Raw genomic sequence first — 26,812 nt, forward strand, 5'->3', positions numbered from 1 at the left:
CCGAGTCAGTTCAAAAACCGACTTTAATATACTGGTTCTTGGTATTCTTTGTTTGATAGGGCATGTGTATGCAAGGCCATTGGTGTCACAGGAACACCAACATGAAGCAACTACTTCCAGTCTAAATTTCGGAAAAAAAGCCACATTTATGAGAATTGAACTATGACCACCATCCCAACACCTTTAGTTTTATTTTTGCATTATTTTGCAGCAAAAAGGTTTCGGTTGAATACAAGGCTTATTCCATTGCAAACAAGAGCGGAAGTGCCTTTCTTCTTGGATCTTAAATCTGAGACTGCATTAAAAAGTGTGATTTAATAGATCTGATCTCAGTAACGTGGAACTTAAATTCATGCTACATATTAACACCTTAAATCCATGGATTTGATAATCTCAAGTCACCATGGATCTTAGATCTATAGTAAAACAAACGCAACCCTAGGCAGTGAGATCTTCACTTGCATGTAAAGACCTACTTCCTCTCTTTTGGTACAGAAGCATAACCCCTGGCAAGTAAAACTGTAGGTACACCGTATATTGCATGCCAACCCTTATGCCCCTCATGCAGTAAAATAGTTTGCCCCTCATGCAGTAAAATAGTTTAAAGTTGAAAGATTAAAAGCCCCTTTGTTTAAAGAACACGTGATCATGTGTGTTGGAGAAAAAGAGAGTACGGGACAGACCCATGTGCAAGTCATAATTTATGTATTCTTGGAATACAGCCCTAACTTCAAGGTAAAAGAGCTTTCCCATGTGAGTTGTTACATAAGGGTAACTTCAGTGCATATATAATGGTCAAATTTATGCAAATCCAAAAAAACCATAAATTGGATTCTACAAAGTTTTTAAAATTAATTATTCTTTGGTTTCTCGGCTCAAAAAGTTCACTATCTAAACAATTGATTTCAAGTTTCTTATTCTTATTTTTCTATGTATTTTGTCCTCCCTCATTCTATATATATGTGTGTGTAGAGCGAGAGGGAGAAAGGGAGAGAGAGCTTACATATATATATGAGAGAGAGGGAGAGGATGAAATCCTTTGGACATCATGATCTCCATACAATGATAGCCAAAACAAGGAACATAGACATTGTGAACAAGGTATACATGACTTTCGTATGTTGCAGAGTTATAATGGTGGTCCATTAACAAGAAACATAGTTATCATGATGAGTAAACAACAGAAATCATGTGGACACAACTCACAGGTAGAACAAAACATGTCTTCACCAGGCGATCCAAACAAATTGAAAGTAACATATAGTAAAACCTCCTGAGATATCCCAGACCCCCCTGCAGTAGTGGGGTCTGACACCTGTATTACCCGAAGTGACAGATTGGCTCCTCTAGGCTCTCGAGTTGAGGGATCAGGAAATGCCTTACTCTTCAAACAAAAATTTAACAAAACCTTGGGCCTTTTTGTGCTGCCCAATACCCTATGGGCCATCCAATACAGATAAAGGGTGTATGGCTACAGTATTCGCAGCTTTAGAACAAAGCCAATCACTAAACCCAGCTCACACTCCCATATGCCATGGTTGGTATTTTCTTATTATGCATTAACTTTTAGGATTTTCCATTATCTCTTAAGCTATGATAACCATCATAAGCAAAAATCTTGGATACTCAACCTAAGACTATTCTCGTTTGCCTATCCTACGTCCACAAGGACACGATGACCAAACATTGTAGAAGTCATCTATTAAATAAGAGCTTTAAGAATGTAATTATGTAATATTCTTTATTGGTGTATTGATGTGCAAGTACTTGTAGTGAGCGTACTCGCACCATCGTAGTTAGGTGGTTAACACTAACCTACAGTTCTATACATATACATACATATATATACATTTATATGTGTATTTATACATATTCATACCCTCAATCTGTTGTTAAACTTTTATTGTTAACAATGTCATCACATCTACACTCTTATTTATATCATCATCTAGGACCAATTTCATCTCCAATGTCACAAATTCATTCATATAGATGTTTAGATTTCAAATGAAGAAGGAGATTATATTCAGGTAAATATATCCAATTTACTGTACCTGACATGATTGAGCCACCTGAATATGAGGGCAGACATCTACTTACTAGAAACTGACCCACATTAGGGACTACCATTGAATTAGAAGCTCTTTTTATAGAAAGTAGAAATTTATACTCTTTATTTCATTAGTTGGATAGATACTTAATTTGGTTGCCTCTCTATAACCCTGCTTTCAGTCCAGCCATTACACTTAGCATCAATTCCTTGTGTGATTGACTAAACTATCTACAGAGGATAACATTCAAATACACTCGCAAAAACTTATGCTAACAATCCTATTATGTTGTTTCTAGGACTGTGAATTTATTACAAATTTCTACCATATGAAAAAAAACAATTGAAGCAATGAAAGAAAGGATGTAGTAAGTGTAGTAATATAAGACAATTTATAGAAATTGGTCCAATTAACCAGTATAGATACCATCATATTGTAAAGCCATTTGTTCATGATTACATTAGAAACTTTAAAGACTTGAAAGACAAGTTCGTTAACCATAAGAGAGCAACCCTCTCATATGACATCACAAAATAGCCATTTTTAGGTGTACATGTCCATTCCACTCCAATCCCCTAACATTTATTGCATACTTGTATATATATCTATACGTACACATAAATATACATGTACATATACATACATACATATTTATTTATTTATTCTTAGAGTTTCTAGCTCTCAAGGTTTGCAAATTTCATATGCTCCTCAATCTTCTACTTCTCCTTATTTTCTAATCCATTTTGATCCTTCTTTGCATTGATTTACGTTTCAATCAAAGCCACAAGTCTTTCCATGAAACTCATGATCCAATTTAAAAAAATTTTTATTATGTTTTTTGGTTTCGTTACTCTTAACTACTTTAGGAGTAGAACTGAAACTAACTATTTTTGCTTCAAGTCTAAATGACTCATCTTCCATACTCTTCTTTGTACTTTCAACTTCTGAAACTGTTCAATGTAAAATAGGGTTTATAAGGCAGGTGTTACGGTCTAGAGCTACTAAGATCAGTTTAGAATCAGTTCAACTTTATTATATTCACACACTCATAGAAATAATCAAAGTTTTTTTAGGTCTGGTTGTTGTGTTATCAAAAACAAATTTGATCCTACAGCCAGCCAAATGGAGACTTCCTAGTGAGTATTCACATTGGGACTCTCCTGCAAGGTCCTCTTTATAGTCAGATCTAGTTCATGATCAATCTTTGTGAACTGCAATCCCTAATTTTGCATTTCAAGCTTTAATCCATGCATTCATGCAAATTCTCATTCATAAACCACTCTATACTTGCATGGTATCAAAAAATAATTCAATAGCATAATAGGATTTGGATTATGCCATACATAAATTGAACATACAAACATGTTCATTTCTTTCAAAACTACGCATTATATTTCAGTTGAATACTTTATGTAACATCTCTATCAATAATATCGATCACTAATTTCATGAAAAAATTCAAAGACACATAGGCTTTCAAAGCAACCTTGCTATACCCCCATCAAGGCCATTTTTCATCAAGAGACATAAACATACAAGGAACCCATTATAACTGGTTTAATCTTCTCATAAATCATAGATGACAAGTTATGTTGGAAGATATGTGTTTTGAATTATAGCATGCAATGCTTCATAAATTGATTTATGCCTAGGCACATAAATACTTAGATTCACTAATATAGACATGCATGTATGCATGTATATGTGATCACATATATACTGAAGCAACCAAGGTACAATGACTATATGCTGCACTCATAACAGAGTATTTTCATACCTGTCAGGTCAAAAATGAATTTAACTTCGATGGCTTGTTGTACTCTCATTTCTAGGAGACCCTTTGTTCTCTAGGACTGATTTGTGCTTGCTTTCTTGCCTTGCAATACATACACAAGTCCAACTTATAATCTACCCAAACATATACATAGTATATATATATATATAGTTTCACATCTCATAAAATGTAACACTTACCAATGTTATCTCATATTAGAAGCAACCTTGAGTTTCTGTCAACAACCCTCTATGCTTCTTGTTTATCTCAAACAACCATGAACATTGATCTCAACCAAAAAGAGAGCAGAAATGAGGATGTATCTCTTTCTCACTTCCGAAATTCTCAATTGTTGGTCATTTCCTTCTATGAATACAACAAATGGAAGGTTTATTTGCTGCAAAACAAGATTAAATAGAATCTCTTCAAGGCCTCCAAAACTACCATCCAAATTTGTAGTCTCTCATAAGAAAAATGACTCAACAATTTTCCCTTAATCATTTTTTTTAATGCACCTATTAATGTATTTTGTTAACTCTCTTTTTCATGGCAAAGCAGTAACCTCTCTTTAATACATTTAAATTACTCATCTATAACTGCTTCATTATGCTTTAATGACAAGTTTAACTAGGCCCAATATTATATTGAGCGCTGTTTACATATATAAATATATGCATCCATACAACCATATTCAATTACATATAATTAAAAGCGGTAGACTTTACATCTTCCCCCTTTTAAAAAATCATCCTCAAAATTTGATCATATAACTAAAGGTAACTCTTTCTCATGTCTTGTTATGGCTTCCATGTACATTCTTTGATTACATGGTGCCGCCATTCCACTTGAACTAATAGGATGGTCTTCGTTCGCAACACATGTTCCTTTTGGTCAATGATCCGAAGTTGCTTTTCTTCCATTGTCATATGTTCTTGCAAATCTACCTCTTTGTAGACTATTACATGCAAGGGATCAGGTACACACTTTCTTAGCATCACACATGAAACACTGGATGAACATGTCTATATTGAAGTTGTAGAACAATCTGATAGACAACACATGTTCCTTTTGGTCAATGATCCGAAGTTGCTTTTCTTCCATTGTCATATGTTCTTGCAAATCTACCTCTTTATAGACTATCACATGCAAGGGATCAGGTACATACTTCCTTAGCATCACACATAAAACACTAGACGAATATGTCTATATTGAAGTGGTAGAACAATCTGATAGACAACACTTTCAATCGTGTCCAAAACTTCAAAGGGTCCAATGTATCATCGGCTCATCTTTCCCTTCCCAAACCTAAAGGTACTCTTAGTAGGTGAAATTTTGACAAATACATCGTCTCTTACATCAAATGTCAGCTCCCTTTGTCGTTGATCTGCATAACTTTTTTGATGGCTTTGGGCAGCTAAAAGCATGATCAAATTAACCTCATCCGTGTAGTGTTGGATGACTAAAAGATCTTCAATTTTGTTATCTTCCACTTTTGTCCAACAGGTTGGTGAGCTACATGGTCGCTCGTATAGAGCTTCAAAGGGAGCCATTCCAATACTTGAATGGTAATTATTATTGTAAGTAAATTCTGCCAAATTTCCATGCTTCTCTCATTCACAATTCTATTCTAACATAGAAGCTCTTAACATATCTTCAAGAGTCTAGATGGTTCACTTTGATTGCCCATCAGCTTAGATGAAATGCATACCTAGTTTTAATTTTGTTCCTAAGGCTTCTTGTAACCTTCTCCAAAACTTGGATGTGAATATCAAATCTATGTCTAAGATGATCTCTTTAATGTCATTTATGGACTTGTACTTTTTAATTTCTTTACAACAATCTCATTCAGAAATTTTTTGTTGCTTGTTGCATATACACTTTCATGTAATTTCCTTAGCTATGTCATGTTTTTTTGTTGCTTGTTGCATATTCTCAGGTATTATGTGTGTTCTCCTTAGGTACGTCATGCTTTTTGTTTTCAACTTCCATAGTCATGCAGTTTGCATTATAATTTTTACTACTTCTCGTCTTACTTATTCGCAAAGGCTCAAAAAGATCATTCTTGGACAAACTACGTCAAATAAGTTTTTGTTAACTTAGTTATCTTATTTATATTCACAACGAGCCAAGTTGATTATAGAGATAGGAGTCTAGCTCAGCGGAACCATGAGTTAGACAAGTTTATCTCATTTTATGGTGTACATTACATATATAAGGTTTATCTCATTTTCTTCATAGTGATATAGTTCATGCTATACATGTTATTTGTAGACACATGAAAAGTTCAAGTACAACAGTAAATAGTGATATCAAATATTTTTTGAGTGATGAAATAAGATAGAAAACATAAACTGCTTTGGACTTCTTACGTAAATGACCTAAACACGTTTAAAACTTTTATGGTGTATCATGGGTTGACACTATACTTCATGACCATGAACAATTGTCACATGATGTATTTTGCATTGAAGCAAAAATTTTCCTTCTCTCAATTCAATTTTTCAAAGATAAATATCTTTTACAAGATACAAGACAAGTAGTTACTAAAGAACAATTGACAACATTTATGATAGTCATTGGACAAAATAATCCAAATAAAGTTTTACATGACCATTTTCAACATTAGGAAGAAACCATTTCAAGACATTTGTACAATACTTTAAAGGAAATCTTACACTTAAGTTGTGAGTTTACGAAGAAACCCAAACCCAATTTATTAATATGCTATTGAAGATGACAACTAATCTAAAGTTTAAACGATTTAAGATAAATTCGTAACATATAATACATGTTATTCAAATATAGGAAATAATGAAATTTTTTTTATTGATTGTATTTTAATTATAGGATTGAATCTGAGCCATTGATGATACACATATTCCAATGATAGTTGTAGTAAAAGATAGAATTAAATATCAAAATGAAAAATCACAAAATGTAATGTGTGCTCATACATTTGATTTACAATATTTTACACTTATTTATACATGATGAGAAGGATCTGTAGCCAATTCTAGAATATTAGTTGAATTTCTAATAACTCAAGTTTGAGTTTTTCACCAATTCCAAAAGATAATGTAACTTAACCACTTATTAGACTCATAAATAAGATGTTCATTAGTTTATTATGTTTGACTTTAAACATGTTCATTAGTTTATTATGTTTGACTTTAGTTTCTATAACATTTGTTATATGTAGGTAAATATTATTTTGTTGATTCAAGATATGTCAATGCCCTCTAATTTCTAACTAATATTATTTCTTAAATAAGCTGAACTAATTTCTTAATCAAACATTAATTTTAATAAAGTGATTTGATCGCAATATCCAACCCAAATAAGATACATTGATATCCTTAGCTCAAGGGAGAACTAAATTACGGCCATATATTTTATGGCTGGCCCTAGTAAATTTTGACATGCTGATAACCTTTTCGGTCATTTCAGTTGAAGTAAAGAACAAGCTTCCGCTGTCTTTACGTACTGACTCGTCCAGACTTTTTCCTTTAACGGCAGAAGACAATTAATTGAAGAAATTTGGACTTACCAATATACCCCTATGATTTCTGTTTAATACCCATTCAAAAAATTTTCCCAATTACGATCTTTATATATATATATATATAAAAGTCTACCAAAAATCCCTTTTTCAGTTAATATTTATAAATTAGGTTTGCCATTTTTTGCAGGATAATCAAAATATAAAAGAAGATGAATTAATTTTCTTTGATAATTGTAAGATGCAATCTTGGTATCCAAAATTTGGAGAATCATACTAAAATTAATTTCTATCTCCAAATGAAATTTTGGTGTCCAATTACCTAAATATCTGAAATTTTCAAAAATCTAAGCGTTTGATTGCATTGTACCTTAAGCCAAAGGTGACCGGATATTTTGAGATCCTTAGATTTCAAGATTTCAAATATTTGACTTTAACCAATATTTTTTTTTGTTATAAACACTCAAGGATTATGTCACGAGTTGATTGCTTTTTAATTTAAAGATCATAAACGTCAAGTCAAAAACCAAAAAAGGGAACCCAAAGGTCAGTCAGGTGGACATTGTTTTTAGTTTACAAATAGAGATTGGTTATCCGAGTGAAACTTTTTCAATACAAGTTTCACCTTTAATGCTATTCACACTCATATAACGTTTTATAATCCTTAGGGCTGGTTTCTCAATCAAAGTTGAGTTGTCCCCTTTCTCTTTTCAGAAAATAATTATATGGAGGTATTTAGATGACACTCAAAACCATTTTTTAGAGGTAAAAATGACAAATAATTTTTTTTCATAAAATAATAAATTTATGATTAACAAATTTTCAATTAACAGTGGAACAATAACCCGAATTTCGTGAAGCTGCTCCATATAACTGAACTCAAGTTCGCCCGAAATTCCACATTAAATCAAAGTTTCAAAGAGTTTTGCCAAAATTCATTCTTTGACAAAGCCTGTTTCTGAAAATGAAGTGGATTACTTGGTACCCTTATGTTATTTAAGAGAGAGAGAGAGAGAAAAAAAAAAAGAAAGACTTGCAAAAGATATTTGGTTGACACCTGAAACCAATTAAATTTTTTTGTTTTTAAATTTCAAGCGTCCAAAGAATGAGTTTTTCTCAAAATTCATACTTGGCAAAACCTGTTTTTCAAAAAATGAAGTGGATACCTTGGTACCCCCATGCCATGGGTAATATCAATTTTTTTAAAATTAATTAAAGTTTGCAAACTTTATTTTCATAAAACCAAAATTTCGAGTGTATGATGCAAACACGACAAAAAAATTGACATTGCAAATACGTTTTAGTTTGTTTGTTAAAGTGAGGACAAGTGGTTCATTGGGTATTTGGTTATTCCTTTCTTATAGATCGGAAAGAAGTAAAGAACAAAAGCATTACTAAGCAATGATAGATACTAAGCAACCGCAAAACTTTGTAGAGATATTATAATTGTCGGTCTTACGGAATTGAGGGATGAATTTCATTTTTATTGAATGATTTTTTATAATTAGAATGAATATTTGATTTTACAAATACAATGATATGAGAAATAAATTTGCCAATATAAATAAGAAATATATTTGAATGAACCTCTTTGGTATGTCTTAATGACTTAACACTATACGATTCAACACGTTTCAAAATTTTATATGTAGAAAAATAAATCGAAACAGATTGCGTAGATTAAATTTTGTAAGGATAAGATGGTCTTACGAATTACATCCCTACGTCCTATTAGTTAATTCTGTCCACTTATAAATTTGAACGACCTGACTTCATTTATGACGCTGAAGATTTGGAAGTCTCTCTCTCTCTCTCTCGCTCTCTCTCTCTCTCTCTCTCTCTCTCTCTCTCTCTCTCTCTATATATATATATATATATATATATATATATATATATATATATATATATATATATATAAAAAGAGAAAGAAAGGGTGTTTTAGTAATTTGGCGTCTTGAAACAAGTCCGAGGGACAACTGCTCCACCGTATTCCAGCTGAGCTACTCAGAAAATATTCAAAGTTCCAGCTAAAGTTACTAAACCCATGTTCTCCAGGTTCTTTCAACCTGTGTTTTTTACTTCTCCAATCTTCCTCCGTTGCTTTTGTCTTCGCCATCTTCAGGATGTGGATGTCCTTCAACAGCATTTTCAAATGGAGGATTGGCTTGAGTTGTAAGAAACCCCTCTGTTTCACAAGCCGCCCTGAAAACAGAAGCTGTTGACTGTTCTGCACCATTTGCAGGCACCGTGTCGTGGAGGTGACGGCTTCTAGTTTTTTGAATGAGCAAAACGAGAGAAGGGGAGGGTCATGATCGATCACCGTCGCTGCCAAAACATGATTTTCTTGTATACCTGTCGGAAACAAAGAGGAGAATTCACCGTTTGTGGTATTCGTGATAGATTTCCCTTTTCCATCTTCTAATCCAAAAGTTAGAGAGTTTTTCTGCCTTCTGTGACCTGCTGTCACCATTTTCGTCAAGACTCTGTTTTCCTCTATTTCTTGTTAAAAAAGTGGCATCTCTGAGATGAAAAAACCGGATAAAGGAATACCCACCATTTGAGTATTTGTGGTAAGTTTTTTCTGCTATTTTTAAAGTAGTTGATATTTATTATAGTGAAATCCTCACTTCATTCTTCTTTTCACATGTTTTTATAGCTTATTTCCTTGTAAGATAATCAAGGTAGGAAATGGAGTGCCAAAAATCCGTGTCCTTAAAGCCGAGGCCCTTGTTTGTTCTGTCACTCATCATGTCGTCCTCTCTCCTCTTGTGCTTGTTCTTCTGGTTCTACATTGACCTCCCATTTCTAGCACCCCAGGCACATATTTCTTTCAACCAGCCATCATTGACTCTTGATTTGACGGCCCCCCAAGTTCAGAATCTTACAGCTTCTGTGGAGAACATCAGAGTTACTGACGCCAACTTCACTACCGGCGTTCGCTCAGATGTAGGGATTGGAGTAGTTGGTAGTCCTTCAAATAAGAGGTTGAGTTCTGTTCAAGCCAACTTGAGCGACAACCTTCACTCAGATGTGGAGTTTGACATTCTTGGTGGTTCTTCAATTAAGAGCGTGGATTCTATAGAAGCCAACTTGAGCAGAAACCTTCATTCAGACGTGGGGATTCAAACAGTCGATAGTTTATCAAACAAGAGTTTGGAGTTGGCAGGTGGTGAGGACATGAGCGAGAAGGGGGATAACATCATTGAAGAAAAGAGCCTGGATACTGGAAAACTTGACAGTATATCAAACAAGAGTTTGGAGTTGGCAGCTGGTGTGGACATGAGCGGAAAAGGGGAGAACATCATTGAAGGAAGGACCCAGGCAATGCAGAATCCCGACTGTGATATTTACAGTGGAAAATGGGTTCTTGATGAGGAGTATCCTCTCTATTCTAATGAATCATGCCCATTTATAGATGAAGGCTTTAACTGTGGCGGGAATGGGAGGAGGGATAAAGGCTATATGAAGTGGAGATGGAGGCCGAACGACTGTGAAATCCCAAGGTACCCTGTTTCGAGCAGTATTTCTTTTCTTTCATTTTCTTCTGCAGCCGAGGTCCTTATGAACGCATTTAGCAAATGAGGGTGGTCTCTGTTCTCCGTTGGCAGATTTAGTGGTGCCAATATGCTGGAACTGATAAGAGGAAAAAGACTAGTTTTTGTTGGGGACTCCATTAATAGGAATCAGTGGGAATCTATGCTGTGTTTGCTGTTAGGAGCTGTGAAGGACCGAAGCAAGGTTTTTGAGGCACGAGGCCACAGAATTACAAAAGGGAAAGGGAAATACAAATTCATATTATTGGTAAGAGAGCCAGAAACTGTTTTTCTGCTTCTTGTTTTTTTCAGCATGTATCTGGGTTTTAGTTCCTTGATTTTTTGAGCTGGGATATTCAGGATTACCAGTGCAGTGTTGAGTACTATCTTAGCCATTTCTTGGTCCATGAAGGCAAAGCTAGACTAGGACAGAAGCGACTTCAGACGCTGAGGATTGACACGATTGCTAAGAGTTCATCCAAATGGAAAGGTGCTGATATATTGGTCTTTAATAGCGCACATTGGTGGTCGCATTCAAAAACAAAATCTGGGTGAGGGATTCTTGATGTGTTTTATGTGCTTCAACATTTCTTTGTTAATATAACGTCTCTAGCTAAATTTTGGTTCTTATGTTGAAATCGGAGGAAGTAATTTAATCTACAATTAGTCTGATCCTTCATGTGATGTGCTATTCAGCAAGGTTAAGTCGGGAGATATTCATTTATGCACGAATCACCAATTGAGACAGGACCTTATTTAAACTAAATTGGTTATGATATGTTGCATCATGAAATTGAGAAGACATTATTTGTGGAGATTAGACATGGAAACCGACTTATTTTGGTATCATATGAAAATAATCCATACAATTACTGAAAATTAATTTTCAGGAAGCACTTAAACCAAATAGTGGTGGCTTGATCTCGAGACCATAGTGGAACCTTCATAGCTACGATTTCAAAATTATAAGTTTTTTTGCTTGTCTTGGTTCATGCTTTTAAGGCACACTCTTATTTCTAGACCTGCACTACAAGTTGAGAGCTCAGTAGGGAAAAGAGTTATTTTTCTGCTCAAAGGCACAGTCAGTAGGGAAACATAATCAGAAAGAGTTAGGTGGTTCCATGTCCATGAAAAAGAAAATTTCATCCTCTGGAATTTTCTGTGCAGAGAATAAGGAATCCTAAAACAAAAAGCTGTCAAATGGTAAAACCAGAGAACCATGTGCCTCAGGCCTCATGAAAATGTTAGCCTTATGAAATTGTTCAGGTATAAAAGTTGGACCTCCTAAACCTCAGTGATAATCTCGAATCCTGGAAATACTTCATGTCAAAGTCTTTCTGTCAATATTAGAAACCTAAAAGCTGGTGTGGTGACATAAAAGAAAAGCGTAGGTTTTCCTCAGCATAGCTTTTAAATCCAAACAGTTGGTTAGCAGATCCTCAGAATCAAAAACTGAGTTTTTGACGAATTTGAGATGCTTTGCTAAGGAAGGGTACCATTTCAATTCTGATTGTGAGTGGTATTCTTTTTATGAAGTTCGATATTGACTTTCCTTGTAGCCATTAGTCGAAACGAGTGCATGTCACTGTACATACAACAGAACCTTGTTCTTGCTGTAATGGTTGGCTTTCTCATCTCGTTGAGAAATCTTGAATTTCTCATGTCTCCAAAGGGATTTTCATTTTCCAAATGCTGATACTGCCCGAGAATATGGGAGAGGAGATTTACTGAGTGGCTCACTGTATGGTTGTGCTTAATTTTTCCTATTATTTCTTGATCATCAAAACATGTGCTAAATTACATAGGGTTCTTGAAACGTACAGTGCATGCTATTTTTGTTGCCTTGTTTTAGGAGACAACATTCTTATAGAGGACATGAAGATGAACTGTAATTTCCTTGATGTTGTAAAACTGAATGAGGGATAAATGTGAAAATTTGCTAAGGAGTTCCAAAACAGTCGCAGAAAATTAAACAAGAGAACTTACTGCCTGTTAGATGAATTTTTGTGGTAAATGCTTGGCTAAATCAGCCAAATTAAACAAGTCTCTTGTTCGTAAAGCTCTCCTGACTTCTCTCTGGTTCATGGAAACAAAATTTCTATTTATATGCACAACTCAGCCAAATTTTTTTACATTTACTTGGGGATCCAACAGCAAGAATTACTACCAAGAAGGTGATCAAATCCATCGTCATCTCGATGTTATGACTGCTTTTAGGCGTGCACTGATGACATGGGGGTCCTGGGTTGATCAGCATGCCATCCCAGGAAAAACACAAGTTTTCTTTAGGAGCTCGGCACCATCACATTTCAGGTCTCTCTCTTTCTCTCTTAGTTGCAACTTTCTTGCTTATGATGCATCTTCCTTATGCCTCCGAAATCCCTAACAAGTTGCTGAGAATGATTAAATCTTTTGTGATTCTATGTTTATGAATGATTTAAGCTGTAATATGCACAGGCTATTACTGTCTCTCTGTGCGTATATCGTACTTATCTTTCTGTATTTAAGCAGGGGAGGCCAGTGGAATACAGGAGGAAGGTGTGATCTAGAGAAAGAGCCCATTCAAGACATCACCTCAATTACAGACAACATAGATGAGAGCAGACTGGCAATTGCAGAAGACGTGATTAAGCAAATGAAAACACCTGTAACCTTGTTAAACATAACAAGTTTGTCAAAGCACCGGATAGATGGACATCCATCCATATATGGCCGCAAACCTCGGCAAGGTTCCCCTGCCAGTGGTCGTCAAGACTGCAGCCACTGGTGCCTTCCTGGTGTACCAGACACTTGGAATGAATTGCTGTACAGTATCTTATCTAAACAGAAAACAGTTTCTGCAGTGTAATAGTTGATGGTTTGTATATGGTATAATCTCTTCCATTTTTCTATAATATTTCTTGAATTTCAAAATTGCTATTATCTTCCATGTAAAGCAGTAAGTAGTTACCATTGGCAGGAAATTGCTTTCTGCCTGTTTAGGGGTTTAGACTTGAGATATGTTTGAATTTGAAATATATCTTTTACCTGCCTATGAGCCGCAAGATATTGACAATGGCATTTTTTCATAAGTTATTAGAACCAACTGTGCTTCGAGGGTGAGCAGGAGGAATATCTCATTACCCGAGCAAGTGTTGAAGCAACACTTCATTCCCTCTGTTTCCTGCCCCAGGGTCTATGGTTGCGCTGGTGTCTAGAGTGAGGATAGTGTACCTTGAACTTGGTACTGCATCCCATCCATTGACACATGAGCATAAAACACCCATGAAATTTAAATTTATAACTGATGACTGGAATCTCAATGGCCAGCCAACTGACTGACTATGTAAACCTTCCCTGATTTAGGGGGTAATGACAAATGTAGTCCCTTTTCTTTACAATTGCAACCCAAAGACATGTTTGTATCGGAAAATTTAGGAACTTGGGAGACTATGAACAAAGGGTGGGTCTTCCAGTAAGAATTTATAACAAAAAAGGAAACAGAGAAATTGCTTTGCTTAGGAGAGATTGTCAATCACGTGAGGAAGCATCAAGTTTGAATGATGCCTTTCACCTGACAACATTATTTTATGCACCAATACAAGGAAAAGACCACTTGATGGGATTCAGTATAAATTATAAGATAGAGTAAAACTCAAGCTTTTGTTATTGAAAATTTCTACAGAAACACTTTTGGATTTTAAAGGGGCAGTGAATATGTTATACTTAAAGTACCTATAGTGTATCGTAAGAGGGACGAAAGTAAAAGCCCACCTCCCCTACTATGAGGTCTGAGGGCCCTGAGGCTTTCATGGCTGTTCTTCTTATGCCCATCTATATAACCTCCATCAAAAGTGAAAGTTTGATGAAGATAGGTAATGTTTTTCATATACCACCAAATGTTAGTTATGTCTCCGTAAAATTGTCGTTAACTCAAGCTAAATTCTTCCGCATGTATATACAAGTGTACGAAAATAGGTAGGTACTACACCCTCATATACGAGATTTTGATGAGAATCACCTAAGTCATCGATTGCATGGTAAAGATTCACTTGTAATGCACAGACTAAGTTATTTATTTCAATATTGAAATACCCTTGAAAGGAAGAAAAAGAGAGAAAAAGAAAGAAACAAATAAGGTTTCTGAAATAACTCACTGTCTCTTTCGAGAGGTATTTCTAATTCTTGAAAAAACAACTGCATTTTTATATTTGCAACTTAATCTCCATACTCTAATCTCATGAGAATTGAATGATTTGCATCAAGTGTAGTACATAAGGTCCCGTTTGATGGCAAAGTGAAATTTTGAACGGTAAAATTATCATGGAAAAAAAATAGATGGTAAAAAGTCGGGACCGACTTTTTTCCAAGGTAAAGTTGCCATGATCCATTGAATTTGGCAGGGTAATTTTTGATGTGTTTGATTTAAGTATGAAAAGCCGTACAAAAAGGCCAATGCATTGTAAAATCTCCATGCATCAAACGGGGCCTAAAAGCCTGGCAGCTACTTATTTTCTTATATATATATATAACTCATCCCATACATAAGCGCGAACCTTAATCAAATCAAGACATCAACCCTAAGTCGAAACCAGTTCTTCCAGCAAGAGAGGAAGTGCTTGAGATAACTGATAATGGCACGACTCAAAATACAAAATACAACAATTTAACATTACAAGTCTTAGACCCTGTAATCAACTTTAAGAGGGCATTTGGTGAAGGTTACCAAACATAAGATAGAAGAACGCGGAGAACAATTTGTCTCTTCTTTTGTTTGGAACAAGCTTGACCCACGGAACAATGTGTTATTTAGCGCTATAATAATTAATGTGTTGTAATAAGTTTTGACATCACATTTTCCTTCTTACCAAAAGCCATCACTAAAATGTAAGAATTGCTGAAGAAACCCTAAGAGGCTAAAATCCCTATCTACCTCTTTTCCTTTTTTTTTTTCTTTTTTTTTTTCTGTGTTAAAAGCATTGGAAGCAAAGATGGCACCGTCAGTTTGGCTAGAGTTCAGTTTTCCCTCGGGCGGAGATATAAAACAAATAATAAGGCACAAAAAAGGATGATGCAAAATAATTTTAAAAAATTGCCTTCTAGTAAGGTAAAAAGATAATTTGAAAAAAGTGTGATATCATTAAATTTATTAATAGTTTAAGATTTTTTTTTTTAAAAAAAGTGATGTACATGCATGAAAATATTGAAGAGTTATGGGTTGACATGAAAAAATATTTAATAAAAAAATGTCTGCTTTTATCAGTCAGATTTTTGTGTCAAAGCTTTTATTTAAACTGGGAGAAGAGACTTTTCACTTCATTTTGAAAAACGAGGCTTTTTTAACAGTTTTTTCACTTATTTTTCTTTTTGAAAAGCAAAGTTTTGTCTAAAGGGACTTTTCTTAAACCCTAGTTTGATGTACTCCAAGAACATATTTTTTAAAAATAAAACAAATGCAAAAATGTTATTGTGAACTTCTTTTTTCTTGGTAACGCAAACTGGTGGGCTTGAAAGCGGGTTGAAGGTGCACTTTTAGTTCAAAACCTAGCTATATTTTTGTAATGCTACATACAAGTAGGGTTCGGTCCCACCTCAATTTTTTTTTTAAAATTTACTTGTAAATTAAAAAAAAAATTCACATATTATATATAAAAATTTTGAAATATAATATTTCAGCTTTAATTAAAATTTAAAAATTTTAATTTGAAAAAATTCTACCTCCGTCTCTTTTCAAATGCCGTATAACTCTGAACCCTAGAAGCAAAGGAATGAGGGCTTTTTGCATGGGTGGTGGAATATTAACCCCCTCGTTCATACAAAACAAAAATTTTTAAGATTAAGACGCGGGCAAGTCGAAATTAATGCAATTTTTTTATACCTTAAGAGAAATTTCCAAAATTTAAAAATTTACTATTCTAGCCGGTTTAGCTGCGTCATATGTTGTGGGTCCCATCTTCCAACGCATAAGTAGCAACGTTGCACTGCCACGTGGCCGTCATTCATACGGCGCTGTTTTCCTCCCAACCAATGATGTGCGGACACGAAGAATTAGAAGACTACATCTTCTGGGTTCCAACGAAATCACGAAATTAAAGTCCAAACAGGAGCGACCATTTCCCAACCTACCGTTGTTGAACTCCCTCCCCTGCCTACTTGACTATTATACCCTCAGGGAACTGCCTTTAATATGGCCATTGCTTTCATTGGATGGGTGAAATTTACTCAAACTTGAGGGTAATAGCGTCAGACAGTCCCACCGAATCTCCGTCTCAGTCGGCCTTTAAAAGCGCGTCGCAGGTCGCTCTTCGTTGCCCTCGATCTTTCGCGATCTTTGAAGTTCTCGATTTCAAAACCGGGTTCTCATATTTCAGCTTGTTCTTCAATTTTTGGTTGGTACGGTTCCCTGTAAATCAAAATTTTTGGAGGAAAATACCGGGAGCTCAGAGTATCGAGCATCGTGAGAGAGAGAGAGAGGGATGGCGGAGGAGAAGTACAATCGGAAGAATCCGGCGGTGAAGCGGATCCTTCAGGAAGTGAAGGAGATGCAATCCAATCCCTCCGATGACTACATGAGCCTTCCCCTCGAGGTATGATGCAGTACGAAATCCTAGTTGTCGCCCAATTTTTTATGCCAATTCTAGTTCTAGGGTTTCAAACGATCAGTTGTTCCTTCTGTAATCCTAGAATATGAAATTTACGGTATTTATTTTGGAGTAGGAACCTGCGAACTCGTGAAGTTGTAAATTGGTGTCTCTCTGATGCATCTGCCTTTTTTCTCTTGATGGATTGCGGTGTTTGGATCATGAAAGACGCATGAATTACATTGCACTTTTTGTTTTCTAAAGGACCTCTTGATGCATCCACTTATCCAGCAAGGCTGATGTGGAAATCTGGACATGTTTGGAAAGTGAATTCTTCTGTCGCGATGCAAATTGCCAATGGTTCCCGCTTTTCCCGGATAATCGCTTTCGTCCGGCCCTAATATTCTGTTCCTTTTGCTTGTAACATTATCTTCTATTGGACATTCTACATTAAATGATATCAACCTTAGTTATGACTTATGTGGCATGAGCTTCTTCCGTACCCGGTGATGCAATATTTTATAAGTAGTCGATTTTTTTTTGTTTTTCTCTATTAGTGGCGTCCTTCCCTACATGGTGATGCAGTACTTTATTGATATGGGTCATTTTCCCGTTTCTTTGTACTAATTAGTGTCTGTTGTGAGGGTCCATTTGCGGTTTAAAATTCAAGGGATCGGCTGATTTGGTCCTTGAAGGGTTTCTCGTTGTCATCGTAGAACGATGGAAGATGAGAAAAAAGATTCTTATATCATGCTATAAAACCTATTATTAGAAGCCAATATGAGCTCGGTTCACTTGGCTATATAAGTCAGCTTGAGATTTTGAGACCTTCAAGTTGGAGAAGGTCGAGAGCTTGATACTTATGGTGCACGACTCCTGGCATAGTCTGGCAGGTCTCTGCTTAAATTTAGCTTGCGAAGTTGGTTGTCACTTGTCAGGAACAAGTAGGCCTGCAGTCTGTTACCTTTATTGATACATTGCAGCCGTATTGTTTTCTTTCTGGCCTGGGATTGATGTTTCAGAAACATGAATAGACACCGATTAGTTTTCAATGTTCATTATGTGGCATCGCAAAGGTTGCTTGCTTTTAACACACACCAAAAAAGTTAGATTATTCGCTGTGCAGTTTGAATTTGATTTGGTGAAAAAATATTCATCAATATTATTTCAGCTTGTGTGTTTTTCTGAATATTAACAACTACTGGTTGCTGCTCTTTCTTCTAATAGGAAAATATATTTGAATGGCAATTCGCAATTAGAGGGCCTCAGGATAGCGAGTTTGAAGGTGGAATCTACCATGGAAGGATCCAACTACCAGCTGATTATCCATTTCAGCCACCTGCATTTATGATGTTAACTGTAATCAGTTATAGTGCTTACAATGCTAATTTTCATTCACTGGCTGCCATAGTTATTCTTGTCTTTTTGCATTGCAGCCAAATGGTCGCTTTGAAACACAAATGAAGATATGTCTTAGTATATCAAATCATCATCCGGAACATTGGCAGCCGTCCTGGAGTGGTATGTATTGCTTTATGACTTTAATTTTTTCTGGGCAAGTTGTAAAATACATTTTACAAGATACATAATAGGCACACTATAAATAAGACAAACACATGGATTGGAGCATTATGTGTGATAAGCAGACGACTTTGATTGTCTGAACTCTGAAGACTGAAAACTAAATTAGTTGGAAGCTGATGGTCTGGCCTTGTTGGATCCAATTTTCTCAAACTACTTGGTTGGGATCAGTTAAGAATATTTTGAAGTATGGGCAAAATTAGGATTAACTGATGCTGTGTTCCTTTTATCCTAATAATAGAACTAGAGAAGGTTTATCCTAATAATAGAACTATAGAAGGTTTCAATGTGAACGGTAGCATGGTACATTACTATTGCTTGAGTTGGTAACTTTTTGGTCTTATTATCCTCTTAGCCATGGGATGTGCATACATATTACCCATTACTGGGAAATTGCAGAGGGTAAGTGGCTTTTAGTAGTTAGCATAGTTTTCTTGGAGTATTGGGTTGGTCACCTTTTTCCATCCTATGTGCTCAATGTTTTGCATTTGTTTGGTGTCCTTCTGTTGGTTTTTGGGAATTTAGTACGTCAATTGGTCTATACTTGAAGCAAGGACAGAGATACCCAGACACACCAGTTAGGTGCCTTCCTTGACCTAAAAGGAGAAAAAAGAAATCTTTTGAATTTCATTTTTTTCTTCTCTTTCACTCCCCAAGCCCTAACTCCTCTTCAGTCATCTTTTCCATTCCCTGGTCGATGGTGGAACCTGAGGGACACTGGAAAGCCCCAGATGGCAGACGTGAGAAACTATATTGGTCAACACAAACCCAAACCCGCACCCCCAACCCCCAAAAGGAAATGAGCTAGAGAAAGAGAGAGAGAGAGAGAGAGAGAAGAAAAGACCTAAATTTGCTGCTCTGCCATGGACTTGAAGCATGTTTTGTTGAGATATATCTAAACCTTGCCATTCAGTTGCTAAGTTAGTTCTTGATACACAAAAGATGTATTGCTCAATGCTCATACTTGGAAAATATTGCATCAAATACAATCATATTCATAAAAACCTTGTGGACATCTTTTTGTGCTTTCCTAAATCTTATGAATCTTGCTTCAAAGACATCTGTCTTCGTGTTTTATTTTTATAAACCATCTACTTTCAGGCTTTCAGCAGATGCATTTGTGGTGACTTGTTATGTAGTCTGTGACTCTGTCCATATACTGAGCCCTAGCCTTTGTATGCTGTTCATGTATTTTAAGGTTGCTACTAGGCATGCATTGTTGTGTTATCCTTAAGTTCTCTTTCACGTTCACCTTGGATACTACCATGTACATATATTGGAAAATTTTCTTTAGCTTGGCTGATAAATTAAAAGTCTAATGGTTGTACTAATCTGGGCAGTGCGAACGGCTTTGGTTGCATTAATTGCATTTATGCCCACCAAGGCTGATGGGGCTCTGGGCTCTCTAGAATATACAAAGGAAGAAAGGCATGCTCTTGCCATCAAATCACGTGAAGCACCACCAAAATTTGGGAATGTGGAGCGACAAAAATTGATTGATGAGGTTTCACTAAAAGAAAATCTATTACTTTGAGAATAATATTGTGATCTCCTAATTTCATCTTTGCTGAGACTTTTGTTCTTTTTCATTGCCATTTGCTTACTCTGACTGTAGATTCACGAATACATGCTGAGCAAGGTGCCTCCTGCCCCACCTCTCTGCTCCAAGCATGAGAAGCCTGAGGAGCAGCCTAATGTTACTGAAGAAGCAACAACAAACCCAGAACATGCTGCTGTAGCAGCTCCAGCTACAGAACAGCCAAATGCAGTACCTAGAGCTGCAGAGGGACATGGGACAGTTGAAAATGTAAGAGAGGTACATATGAATGCAAATGCCGGTTCCTTGCGTGTGAGCTTCAGTGCAGGGTTGAGGGTTTCAAGAAGAGTTCCAGAAGCTGCAGAGACGAGCCAACCACAACAGAGGCCTGAGGTCAGAGCACGTAACCTGATCGACGATCGATGGTTGACGTGGTTAGCAATTGGTCTGACAATTGCTATCATGGTGTTGATATTGAAGAAATACATGAAATCTACTGGGTTGGTTCATCATCGTGATGAATTGTAATAGCTCATTGATGCAGCTTAAAAATTCTAATTGATGGCACCATATTTTGTCTGTGATTCACTATATGCATGGGGTCTTCCTGCAAAGTGAAGGTTGGTCTGTGACTCTGTGTATAAGTTGCAGTTTTGCAGATCTCATCACTGCTTCCTAGTATGTCTGTTTTATTATGTAGACAACATTTTATGATATACAAAATTGGCGAGGTTATATATAAGTCTATATTCTTTCTTTCTTAACCATCAATGCTGCTAGACATAAAAAAAAAAAAAAACGTCTTGTGTGGCTTGACAAATGTTTGTTCATTAGCTCGATTACCTCGCTTGAGCAGGTTTGTTTATCTGCGTTCCATGTAATTTTAATATATATCATACAATGAAATTTAGATGATTAAAATATAGTTTTTTTTTAACGGAAAATGAATCTAAGTACCTTGTACTCAACCGGGGACTTGTCAATTACTCGCAGGCCTTATGTACATTTTGTGGAAACAGCTTGTGAATACAGACAATAGACTCAAACGTAAATATACGCATTTAGGAACTGGTAGGTCCCCGACAACTGACACGAGGGACAAAGCCAGGTACCTCAAATGGACGCTTACGAATGTTTTAACTTGATCCGAGTATATAAATTTGTTTACCGCTACTTATTATCACAGAACATAGTTTAGTTCAAGTTCATTTTATAAAAAGTTTTTTATTTTTTGCCATCAACTTTTTTAGTGTAAAAAAGGGATCTCAACCGGAAAGATGGCCGATTTTAACAAGTGTTTCCTGCCAGGTCAATTGTAACTTTCAGATTGCACAAAAAAAAAAAAAAAAAAAAATCACTAAAAGTTAGTCACTATTTGAGCATTACTGATAATCCGTGGTGCAACAATGGTTTGGGGTTTAGTTAGCAACTATTTGCGGTTCTCTTTTTAGCAACTAATTTTAAAGTTTTAGCAATTTAATAATAACAAGCATACTGTGGCAGAAAAGTATATATATATATATATATATATATATATATATATATAGAGAGAGAGAGAGAGAGAGAGAGAGAGGAGCATAGATTCAGGTAGAAAATGGCTTTCCAACTTTTTGTTTTTCTTTTTTTCCATAATTTTCTTTAATACATTTTTTTACGAATACAAGAAGGAAATTTGTAAGAAAAAATGGTGAATTAACCTTCTTCCCCCATGCTTTTGCACCTTACTAAGTAACATGTTATTCCAACGAGCCAAATCTATGAGTAGATCAGCCCAAGCGAGCGAGGAGATATCCAAAAAGAGATGGAACTTCATCACCAACATCCAGTCGTTTCAAGTGCACCATCCATGCATTCGCCTTAGCATTTGCTGGTTAGACGCTGCCCACACTCTCATCTGGCAGGACCTTCCCCCAGAACCAGTGCTGCCTCCACACCAAGACCATCTCTTCAATCGGAACGTTCTTCGTCTCCGGCAAGAAGAAGAAGATGAAGACGGTCATAAGGAGGACCCACCCGGCGAAGAAGAAGAAGAGGCCAAACTTCAAGTGGCAGAGCATTGTAAGGAAGACCTGCGCAATGATAAAGGTGCAGAGGAGATTCACAGACACATTGATGCTTTGCCCAGCAGATCGGACCTCCAGCGGGAAGATTTCACTGGGAACCAACCATCCGAGAGGACCCCATGACCAGGCGAATGCAGCGACGTACGCACAGATCAGGAAGAGGACGAAGTCGGCCGTGCCCTTGGTCAGGTGGCCGGTGCCTGATATTCCGAACGTCTTGCCCAAGACGATTCCTACAAGGACCTGCAACAGCCATGAGAATCCAGAGCTACCGGTAGAACCAATCAACATGGGAACTAAAACAGGGAAGGTTATCAATATGAACCCTGTTTCGTTACCTGACATATGAACATCTGGGTGCCTCCCTCAAGGAACAAGGCCCGCCGGCCGAATTTGTCGACGGTGGCGATGGACACGAAGGTGGCAATGACGTTGACAAGGCCGGAGATGACCGCCGACATGAGGGAAGCATCATCTCCGAATCCTAGGGTCTTGAAGAGCACCGGTGCGTAGAACATGATGATGTTGATGCCGGTGAATTGCTGGAACAGAGGAATGGCAATCGACATGACAAGCTGAGGCCTGTACTTCTTCTCAAGGATGTTGGCCCATGGGTGCTTCACTTGCTTGGAGGCCTCACTGGCGTCAACCAGGTCCTGCAATTCATCATCCACATTGGTGACCCCCCTGATCTTCTGCAGCATGGCCTTCGCCTTCTCTTTGTGGCCGCGCTCGATGAGGGAGTTGGGTGTATCCGGCAGGAAAAGTGTGCCGGCGAGCATGATTATCGCCGGAACTGCTGCTAATGCAAGGGAAATTCTCCAACCGTACCCGCCATTGATCTTGCTGGTCCCGTAGTTCACCAGGTTTGCAGCAAAAATTCCAATGGTGATGGCTAATTGGAAGCACATGTTGAGTGCACCTCTGATCTTGGTTGGCGCCATTTCTGAGAGATAAACTGGAACAGACTGCAAAAATGGCAGACCAATGCTCAAACTTAGCTACCAAATGAACTGGTCGCTAAATGCACATGCTGAATTACAATGTGGCTACATGAGTTGGTGGGGAAGATTGAACTGCTGCCTACCTGGTTGGCGAAGCCGACCCCAACACCAAGAAGAAGACGACCTATGATGAGCATGGCAACATTCTGAGCAGCTCCATTAATGGCTGCACCAACCAGAAAGGTTAAGCCTCCGAAGATCATGGATGCCTTCCTGCCGGACACCCTGGTCACTGCCGAGGCGGCGAAGGACGCCACCAGTCCGGCTACGTATAAGGATGACGTGAAGACGGTGAGGAGCTGGCTGTCGAATTTGCAGTACTGGTTCTCATGGCTAGCATCAAGCTGCTGCTTGGCAAACACCGAAGGGAAGAAGGTCTTCAAGAAGACGTCCATGGAGGTGACCCCACCCGAGACCCCTATGTCGTAGCCAAAGATGAGCCCACCGAAGGCGGCCATGATGCAGGTGAACACCACGAAGGAGGTGACCTTCCCTGCGTAGTGCTTCATTTCTCCTCCTTGATGCACCATTGCTCCACCTGCCATCTTCTTCTTCTTCTGTAATTTTTAGACTTCTCTTCTTTCTCTGATCTTTGTGATCAAAGGCTCTTAGTTGGGAGTTTCTTACTCTTTACAACTCCTGGTATCATTCTCCCTGCTTGCTTCCTTATATAGACCTTCCAACAATTTAGTAGTACACTCAAAATTTTCTCTTCTCTATTTCGTTTTTTATCCTTTTTACCTATAGATAGTTAATAATACTCACCTATGAACTGTCCACTTGATCTTAATCCTGAGCTTAATCCTAATTTTTTGTCTCTGTTCTGGCATTTCCTGGTCTTGAGATGACACAGTCAAAAAATGGAGATGAAATGAGTTGGGTTCCTCTTTGGGTTTGGTTATCTTGATCCAGATTTGTTTTGACAGATTGGAAACCTCAGCTTTATCCTTGTTTTTGTAAGGATAAAAACTAGCAAAGCCCTCGCAAAACTAATTTACAGGCACATGCTTCATGAAAACGCACTGACCTCCTTATTTGAATTAGTTAATATGTTTCAAGAAGCAACACACCACAAACAGAGCATAAAAACGATTGGCATGACATGAAGGGACTCTCGGAACTAGTTTTTTTTGGGAGAGGGGAAGCCACCAAAAAAGGGCCGCGCCCGAGGGTCCAAGGCTGCTTCAGGAGGGTCCGAATGGACTTATAGTTCATCAGTCGATTAGAATGTCACACTGCCACGACGTGCCATGTAGAAGGGTAATGCTATAGTCTTCAAATTGAAGACTGTGCTCTCGCCAAACTTATTATCCATGCATGACTGCAGCCCTTGCTTTTCAAAGACCAAGTTGATCGGCCATATTTTTTTTTTTCAAGGTGAGTGCATCCGAAGAGAGGCAAGTGCCTCTTTCTATGCCCATTACGCTTTAGTTTGCATCGTCGGAACCTATTACGGTTCAGAGGATGAGCGCACTAGGCCGTGACACGATGACAGTGATCACACGATCTGAACTTCAAGCCCCTTTGATGTGGACCGCTGCCCAGTGTGACAAACTAAGTTCTATGAGCAGCTCCAAACTGCTGAATTCCTAAAATACACTAGAAATAACCCACTCTGGCTAACATAGACCTGCCGATGTCAATAAATCTCATTTGGATGTGATATGTGGCCAAATTTCTTTCATCAAATTGGTTATGGAAAAAAAATTTGTAGACATCCCATTAGGAAATCAAATCCGACATGAATGCTAATTAAAGATCTAAAATGGCACATGGTGATCCGACTGAAAGCAACAACTGAAAGGATCATCGCCCTTTTTACATGCATTGAGCATCTGTATCTTTGAAATTAATGGGAGTACTGTTATTTTTTATTTTTTTTTTCTCCCCAAATCTACCAATCAGGTTAGAATAGAAAAATAAAAAAGGAAACAGGTGAAAAAAATAAGTAAAAGAAAGAAAAAAAGTTTATAGAGAGAGAGAGAGAGAGAGAGAGAGAAAATCCACTTTGAAGATTGTATGCTATTCAACAGAAAACTGATACATGCAAATAATGCAAATAAAGTATCATTCGATCATTCAGCTAAGTAAATTGACGTGAAAGTGATTCATGAAAATTCTCAGAGGTTGCACCCAAAACGCCCTCTCTTGAAGCGATCTTGAAGGCAGAATGATTTGATCTTCAGTTAAGACTGAGCACCTCCATGGCTTGTTGGGTACAACACATTACGTAGTGCCGCCATGCACAAGACCAGCAGGGCATCAATTGGCCGCAAGGACTCAGATGGCCGACCCCTTCAAGGCACCACTGGCAACGTGCCGGCAGTGTCGTGCATCTTTCTTCCTCGACGTCGGTTGCAATGTTTCTGCTCCTGTCCACCGGAAATGGTAGAATTGGCCCGTTTCCCAAGCGAATGTTCTCCCCAGAACCAGCCTGTGATTAACAAGAGACAATACTAATGGAGGTATATATATATGTGTGTTGATCTATCAATCTTCAATTACAGTAGATTAGACAGTCTTGATCAATGAGCTGCCAAAGTTACCATAAACTTTTTGTGAATCTTGCTTTAGACAACATGGGTATAGATAATGATTTTTATCATATAATTAGCTAGAGATGTAGGACATCTATGGTTTCTTGTGTGTACAGATCAGTTTCGTAAGCAATAGAGCTGTTTACAAAACAATATTATTTTCGCCTTATATTTAATAAATTTTTTAAATAAGAAATTTTCTTGTAATGAAAATTCACGGGCAATCAAGATTGCGTCTGTTTTAATTCACAAAGCGAACAAAATCAAATGTTAACTCGACTAATGAAAGACAATATAGAAACTAACAATAGTACGTTTCATCAGGCCTATACATAAATTTGATACAAGCAGTGGAGGTTCCCGGTGCTAACCTCCACAGCGGCACGGCCGTCTTCTTCCTCCGGCTGCGGCAGCGAATTCCAAGGCGTGAAGACGGAGGGCTCGCTGTGCAAGAAACTCAAGAGCCTTGGGTGCACCCATGTGTTCGTAAGCAGGCTCTCCTCCGGAGGGCTGCCGGAATTAGATATTCTCGCCGCCGCAGCCGCAGACGAAGATGTGGCCGGAGCGATCGGGTTGCTGCTGCATGGTGAAGGTTCAGCAGCACAAGAAGGACTGTTGGGCGGGGAAGATTGCATGGTGGTAGGAGTTTGGAGCAGCTCTGTGATAGAGAGAG

General features: G+C 37.4%; 3 protein-coding genes across 4 annotated transcripts; 2 read left to right on the forward strand and 1 right to left on the reverse strand.

The window, feature by feature from the left end:
• Positions 1 to 9,326: 9,326 nt before the first annotated feature.
• On the forward strand, positions 9,327 to 13,891 carry LOC116255066 (protein trichome birefringence-like 6). Of its 2 annotated transcripts, XM_050078069.1 has the most exons (6): positions 9,327 to 9,894; positions 9,981 to 10,827; positions 10,933 to 11,125; positions 11,218 to 11,408; positions 13,012 to 13,170; positions 13,369 to 13,891. In XM_050078069.1, the coding sequence occupies exons 2-6, from the start codon at positions 10,013 to 10,015 to the stop codon at positions 13,703 to 13,705; spliced, it is 1,695 nt and encodes a 564-aa protein (XP_049934026.1). In that variant the 5' UTR covers positions 9,327 to 9,894; positions 9,981 to 10,012; the 3' UTR covers positions 13,706 to 13,891. The 2 variants fall into 2 exon arrangements, with proteins under 2 accessions (XP_049934026.1, XP_031486663.1); XM_031630803.2 differs by having other exon boundaries at positions 9,327 to 10,827.
• A 3,238-nt stretch (positions 13,892 to 17,129) lies between these two features.
• Positions 17,130 to 21,282, forward strand: LOC116255304 (ubiquitin-conjugating enzyme E2 32). Its single transcript, XM_031631093.2, has 5 exons — positions 17,130 to 17,423; positions 18,645 to 18,776; positions 18,854 to 18,938; positions 20,339 to 20,502; positions 20,614 to 21,282. The coding sequence occupies exons 1-5, from the start codon at positions 17,313 to 17,315 to the stop codon at positions 21,061 to 21,063; spliced, it is 942 nt and encodes a 313-aa protein (XP_031486953.1). The 5' UTR covers positions 17,130 to 17,312; the 3' UTR covers positions 21,064 to 21,282.
• A 1,124-nt stretch (positions 21,283 to 22,406) lies between these two features.
• Positions 22,407 to 24,147, reverse strand: LOC116254709 (sugar transport protein MST6-like). Its single transcript, XM_031630254.1, has 3 exons — positions 23,686 to 24,147; positions 22,937 to 23,566; positions 22,407 to 22,841 (listed from the first exon to the last, which is right to left on the reverse strand). The coding sequence occupies exons 1-3, from the start codon at positions 24,145 to 24,147 to the stop codon at positions 22,407 to 22,409; spliced, it is 1,527 nt and encodes a 508-aa protein (XP_031486114.1).
• Positions 24,148 to 26,812: the final 2,665 nt, after the last annotated feature.

This window comes from Nymphaea colorata, chromosome 5 (assembly GCF_008831285.2).
Source record: "Nymphaea colorata isolate Beijing-Zhang1983 chromosome 5, ASM883128v2, whole genome shotgun sequence".
Lineage (NCBI taxonomy): Eukaryota > Viridiplantae > Streptophyta > Magnoliopsida > Nymphaeales > Nymphaeaceae > Nymphaea > Nymphaea colorata.

Bases quoted from the DNA above. Each gene is read 5' to 3' on its own strand.
- LOC116255066 (XM_031630803.2), top strand. From the start codon at position 10,013: ATGGAGTGCCAAAAATCCGTGTCCTTAAAGCCGAGGCCCTTGTTTGTT. The intron at 10,828-10,932 runs GTACCCTGTTTC...CTCCGTTGGCAG, and splicing joins AACGACTGTGAAATCCCAAG to ATTTAGTGGTGCCAATATGC. The intron at 13,171-13,368 runs GTCTCTCTCTTT...GTATTTAAGCAG, and splicing joins TCGGCACCATCACATTTCAG to GGGAGGCCAGTGGAATACAG.
- LOC116255304 (XM_031631093.2), top strand. From the start codon at position 17,313: ATGGCGGAGGAGAAGTACAATCGGAAGAATCCGGCGGTGAAGCGGATC. The intron at 17,424-18,644 runs GTATGATGCAGT...TTCTTCTAATAG, and splicing joins ACATGAGCCTTCCCCTCGAG to GAAAATATATTTGAATGGCA. The intron at 20,503-20,613 runs GTTTCACTAAAA...CTCTGACTGTAG, and splicing joins GACAAAAATTGATTGATGAG to ATTCACGAATACATGCTGAG.
- LOC116254709 (XM_031630254.1), bottom strand. From the start codon at position 24,147: ATGGCAGGTGGAGCAATGGTGCATCAAGGAGGAGAAATGAAGCACTAC. The intron at 23,567-23,685 runs GTAGGCAGCAGT...CCATTTTTGCAG, and splicing joins GGGTCGGCTTCGCCAACCAG to TCTGTTCCAGTTTATCTCTC. The intron at 22,842-22,936 runs GTAACGAAACAG...TGGCTGTTGCAG, and splicing joins CCCAGATGTTCATATGTCAG to GTCCTTGTAGGAATCGTCTT.